This window comes from Pinus tabuliformis, chromosome 2_2 (assembly GCF_031772625.1).
Source record: "Pinus tabuliformis cultivar Carrire ecotype Pingquan chromosome 2_2, CPIR1, whole genome shotgun sequence".
NCBI lineage: Eukaryota > Viridiplantae > Streptophyta > Pinopsida > Pinales > Pinaceae > Pinus > Pinus tabuliformis.
Window position 1 is genome coordinate 250,741,171 of NC_142300.1, and position 6,152 is coordinate 250,747,322.

The window sequence follows — 6,152 nt, forward strand, 5'->3', positions numbered from 1 at the left end:
CAATTATTGTGAGGTAAACAAAGCAATGATGTTGTTGCTAAATTGGATTCTATCATCATAACTCAATAATTCGATCCTGAATTCTTTGTAGAAATCTAATTTGATCCGACCATAAGATAAAAGAAATAAATAAGGAGTTCACACATTTTACAGTTGATTCCAAAACTGGTTACTCATGGTTTTGTGAAGCATGCCTTTAATGCTGAGATCGAAGGCATCCTTTGCAAAAATCTCACCATTATCTTTTTCTGCAAAATTCATAGAAAGAAAAGTGGGCATAATCTCAGTGACCTTTTCCCGCATGTTCTTGATTTTTTCATTAGAATAACTCTTCAATGCCTCCTCCATTTTGAGGGTTTTCTCGGAATTCATCAATCTCTCATCTGTAATAGTAATAGAGTGGGTATGTTTCTGGGTTTGAAGGAAGATTCCATGTGTATATGGGTATATGTTAAAACTTTTTACGCGGAGAGGCAGAGGATTGTCTTTGGCAAACCTGATTTCGTGTAGCTCGATTTCGCCTAGCTAGCTTTACACGCAGATATATATGTAGATTGATTTCGCCCAGCTATCTTTACACGCAGATATACAGAGACTTAAAAACACAGTTTTCACTCACCGAAAAATAAAACTTAGGATTAACTTCTAATTCATGAAAAATACATTCATATGAGACTGTCGCTCATTCACCAAGGTTTCAGAGATTTTCAGTTCACATGGAATAACACATAGTAAAACACACTAACAATTATTTTTCACACGCCCACCAAAATTTGGTCCGCCATTTTCTCCTTAGAGACTCTCGCTCTCTTTCTCTCTTACTCTCTTACTCGCAAAAATGAATTTTACATGCTTCTTTATCTCAACATACAATTTTTACATTAATGCATGACATAGCAAATAATTAATACATTGTTGTTGTTGAGTGTGATCAGAATCGCGTAGGTGTTTGTGGGGTGTGGGCGATAGTCGCGGAATGAATGATTGCCCATATCTATTTATCAAAATACATTAAATGCCTTAAATTCTTTGTTGTGTTTAGGAATGGTTCAGTTTGCACGGTACTTCTGTTCTAGCTTCATTCCTTCCATCTTCAAATAGAGACACAACCTGCAAAAATACTTTTGAAAAGTATAGTTCTTGTACTTCTGTTTTGGCTTAAGTCCTTCCATCTTCAAATAGAGACGCAACCTGCAAAAATACTTATGATAAGTATGGCTGTTGTCAGGGTGTTTAACGCGGTGGTTGGGATTAATATTTCCAACAATATACACCTCGCTATCAACCCATGGAAAGTCGATCGCCGGGTCAGGGAATTCCTGGGCGGTTGCAGGCAGAAATCGACCCTCAGCAATTCTTGCATCAGCGCCTTCGGCCTGTTACTCCACTTCATCTTGCAATTCACCATTAAGCATTTCGAAGAATCCCTTCATTGGTTGATAACGGACACACCAGATTGCTAGAGCCCGACGCGCAGAACCCACAAACGCAAACAAGAAATTCCGCCATGCGGATGCCATAGTCTTCATCCATTCCTTTAATTCCCTATGCAAATTCAAATGAAAATAAGTTAGATACGGAATGGACTGCTTTCTGTCGATCCAGGTTTGCCTCTCCACCGAGAATGTGTGGCATTGCCAATAGCTAGGAGCTCCAACAAATTGGTTCCCCAAGTAATCCCGCTCGCCATGGTAGGTCTTCTCAAGTCCCAAATGGTTCACTCGGTCGCCATAAAATGATCCATTCTACCCCAGAACGAAGAAAATCATAGCAGAACAGAGCAGACATCTGCGCAACGTGCAACCCTCATATTGGCCAGCTTGGAAAGCATATTCTTTGGGCCGACGAATCTGCTACAAAACATGAGGAAGAAACTCACGATAAAAAACCTATCGACATAATAAGATATGTAGTCTCCTTTCTACTAAATAAAAATTATTAAAAAAAATAAAACACTTATTATATAATTAAATTTTTTACCACCACCCTAGATCCATCTTAACCTAGATCTACCAAGCATCGAGAGGGAGTCAATCTCTCAAGGTGAAAACCTCTTTTTTGAGTGCAAAACTTGAGGAAAGGTTTGTCCCTTGAGAGATTTAATCCCTCTTGGCGCTTGATAAATTTGGGTTAACATAGATCTAGACTGGTTTATAATACTATATAATATATATATTTACATCTATGCGTCTCTTTCTTGTTCCCTCTCTCTATCTCAACCCCCAAACATACACACTCTCTCTCCATATCTGTCTCTCTCTCCCTCCCTCCTTCTCTTCTCTCTCCCTCACTCTCTTCCCTCCTTCTCTCCTCTCTCCCTCATTCTCTCTCCATCGCTCCCTTGTCACTCCCTCTCTCCCTCTCTACCTTTCTCCCTCTATGTCTTTCTTCTTCCTTCCCTCTCTCCCCCCTTCCAACTCCATATCTCTCTCCTTATCTCTCTTGAGTGCTCTTTGTCCATTTCTCTCCCACCTCCCTCTTTCTCTTGCCCCTCTATCACTCTCTCTCTCCCCTCCATCTTTGTGCCTCCCCCTCTCTCTTTCCCTTCTCCCCCCACCTCTTCTCTCTCTTCCATACTCTCCTCTCTCCCTCTCTCTCGCTCCATCTCTCCCTTATCACTCCCTCTCTCTCTCCACCTGTATCTCCCTATGCCTTTTTTTTTTTCTTCTCTCTCTCTCCCTCTCCAATTCCATCTCTCTCTCTCCCTCCCCTCTTCTTCTCCCTCTCCCCTCCTCTCTCTCTTCCTTCCTCTCTCTCCCACCTCCCTCTCTCCGTCTCCCCCCATAATCTCTCTCTCTCTCTCTCTCTCTCTCCCTCTCTCCCCTCCAGCTTTGTCACTATCTCCCTCCCTCTATCTTCCCTTCAATTTTCCTTTTGTCATCTCTCGGATCCTTAGTTAAGATGGATGCATGTTGGTTCTTACTAATACTCTTTGTATTATATAAATTTCACATCTTTAAATATAAATATATTCTCATTTTTAATTTGATTAAAACCTTAGTTCAATTTCTATGGGAGTATTTTTAGTAGTCCTCAGGATGGAGGGTTTAGATATATCTCAAAACTAATTATAACCCTTTTCGGATTAGCTTCAATTAAAAAATGTTATAAATTAAATTAAAATAAAATATTTTTATTGTGAAATAAGTTATGGTTTTTGGCCCTATGGTATTGATAATACATGGTATTAGCCCATGGTATTGTAACAAAGCCTATTTACAAATTAATAATATCCATGGTAAAGTGGGGGTGAATATCGATGCTTAAGAATCTTGTCATATTGTTATAAAATAATTTGATTGTGAAATAGGTTATAATTTTTTGGTATGTTGTATTAATAAACCATGGTATTAGCCCATACTATTGTAACAAATCTTATTCACAAGTTCATAATATCAATGACAAAGTGGGGGTGAATATCCATGATTAAGAATCCTGTCATGTTGTTACAAAATATTTGATTATGAAATAAGTTATGTTTTTGGACATGTGGTATTGATAAGCCTTGGTATTGGCCCATGGTATTATAACAAAGCCTATTTACAAGTTAAAAATATCCATGGTAAAGCGGAATGAGTATCCATGGTTAAGAATATTTTCTTACTGTTATAAAATAATTTGATTGTAAATAAGTTATGTTTTTTGGGCATGTGGTATTGATAAGTCATGGTATTGGCCCATGGTATTATAGCAAAGCCAATTTTTTACAAGTTAATAATATCCAATGTAAAGTGAGATGAATATTCATGGTTAAGAATCTTGTCATATTGTTATAAAGTATTTTTGTTGTGAAATAAATTATGGTTTTTGAGGTTGTGGTATTAATAAGCCATGGTATTGGCTCATGGTATTGTAACAAACCCTATTCACAAGTTAATAACAAAATAATTTTTTTATTTTTATTAGTTTAACTTTTTATTATTAATTTGTCAATCTTTACACTCATCCCAAATCACTTTTAACTTTTAATATTATTATTTTTTAATTACACTGACTTTTAAAATTGTTTACCTACCTTATACCTACATATCTGCTCTATATTAAGTTAGATAACGCACACGAAAACCACAAAAACCAAAACGAATATTCATATGAGAAAAACGAAACTTCTGACCTAATTAGTTCCAAATTCGAGAATAATTTTCCCAGTAAAAAGGACCAATGTGAATTCCCCTTATCCCACGGTATACATGCATACCTCCTAAATTCAGGGAATCACAAATGCCGAGAAATGGGGATTGGTTGTCGTAGTCGTGACTCACACGAAACCGTGTGCGTCAACGTCGATCATTCTTAAATTGATTCCGAGTTCCGTGATGTATGTAGCATGCCAATCTGGAAAGATGAAGCATTTGGAATCGCAGAGTCGAAGGCAACAGCGTCAAAGATGATTCACATCTATTTGCCATTTAATTTAATCTCATTCCCCATTAAAACGTTCACATGTCAAAAGCAGGCGAATCCAATGTTTCCTCAACTCTGTCTATGTCGGGTCGGCAATCGGCGTGTAGTGCATTGTACGATTCTCACCTTGATTCGATTGAGACAATGAGGGGTCCCACTTCGCATTATGCAGCAACAGGAAGAAATTACTTGGATGGTGTCTCCATTGAACTTATCCATGAAATTACTATAATTTATTTATAAACACTGAATGTGACTGCTCACCATGAATCTATATTGGATTAATAAATTATAAACACTGAATGTAACTGCTCACCATGAATCTATATTGGATTAATAAATTATAAACACTGAATGTGACTGCTCACCATGAATCTATATTGGATTAAGCAAGGACGGGTGGCCGTTGTTTGCTTTGATTCGAAGCCGTATTTTGCATTCAGCTGCATATAGCCCTCCGAGACCGGGTGTTCTTGGAAATTTTGATCCATCCATGAACTATACAAGCATCGGATACTATGATTTGATATTGCATTGCGGAGAGCCTCAGCAAACATATTATTTATGAAAGGATGAGGATTGTCGTTGTAAATTAGGCAAAAGCTGTATGCATCCATGGAGAATAGTCGCTGGCGATCGAGTGGTATGGATCAGGAAGGAAGTAAAACCCTAAATTGCAGCTCCAGAGAGAATACTAAGAAAGGGAGCGGAAGAGAATGTTGCATGTGTGGCGACATTGGGTTTCAGGAAAGTTTGTTCAGATGCCACAGATGCCGCCACCGATTTCAGCACATGTGAGACTCTGCCTTTGCTTCTATTGTTCCATGGTTTTTTTGGGCATCAAATTACTTATCTCGGTTCTGATATTGTGCATTATGGAGCCAATCTTGCAGATATTGCAGCAGGTTGTATTGTGATCAATTGAGACTAAACGGCGTAGATGTATGTGATTGGTGCCTCGACTTGGAGGAAAAGCAGAAAATTCAGAGCCATAAAAGGAAAGTTGAATTGCAGGAAACTGAAAGTAGGAAGATCAAGGTGGTAGCTACCATTGAGAAGCACAAGAAGATTAATGCTAAGTCTACCCTTAAATTCCCTGTCAAATTCGGAGGGAGCAGGCAGATCCAGACGTCGAGTCTCATACAAGACTGTAAGTTGTCTGTTAAAAGCTGCAGAAACTCACCTGGTACTGATCCTCCTCAGAGTAGCCCCACCAAAAGTGGATTGGGTCGTCGCTATAAGCTTCTCTCTGACGTGCTATGCTGATTTTTCTTTAGGGCGTGTCACAAATAGAGTACATAGTTTATAGATGGTTGTGTCAAGTTTCCATTTTCTGTAAAGAGTGCCTTCTTTCTTAGGCATTTTTGCTACATATGTAAATAATTGAATTTGACCAATGAAATTTAATGCCGTTGCAATACATCGTTATAAAGTTCTCATTTCCATTTATTTTCCATTAGCGCAAATTCATTCAAAAACAAATTGCCAGTCTGTTCTTCAGCAGAAAGAGTTAATCGACTCTCGATCGTGCAAACAGAGGGGTCCATATCTAAGGGTTGCTACTTCAAAGCAGCGTGAAATCTGAGCGTTATGAAAACCCTGGGGAGGCAATCACTGTAGTGGTGCTCCCACGTTCTTTTTTATTGGGATGATTGAAGAGTCGCATTACACAATTGTTCACCTATCCATCGTTTGAACAGTTATCCGAGGAGATTCAACAGGTGTAATAGTTTAAAAAACCTATTGTA

General features: G+C 38.4%; 1 protein-coding gene across 1 annotated transcript; it reads left to right on the forward strand.

The window, feature by feature from the left end:
• Window positions 1–4,860: 4,860 nt before the first annotated feature.
• Window positions 4,861–5,839, forward strand: LOC149192232 (uncharacterized). Its single transcript, XM_089406338.1, has 2 exons — window positions 4,861–5,198; window positions 5,298–5,839. The coding sequence occupies exons 1-2, from the start codon at window positions 5,020–5,022 to the stop codon at window positions 5,668–5,670; spliced, it is 552 nt and encodes a 183-aa protein (XP_089262464.1). The 5' UTR covers window positions 4,861–5,019; the 3' UTR covers window positions 5,671–5,839.
• The last annotated feature ends 313 nt before the right edge of the window (window positions 5,840–6,152 follow it).

What these genes read in the sequence shown, in the direction of transcription:
- LOC149192232 (XM_089406338.1), top strand. Translation starts at nt 5,020, where the DNA reads ATGGAGAATAGTCGCTGGCGATCGAGTGGTATGGATCAGGAAGGAAGT. An exon ending in CGCCACCGATTTCAGCACAT is followed by an intron (nt 5,199 to 5,297) that starts GTGAGACTCTGC and finishes CCAATCTTGCAG; the next exon opens with ATATTGCAGCAGGTTGTATT.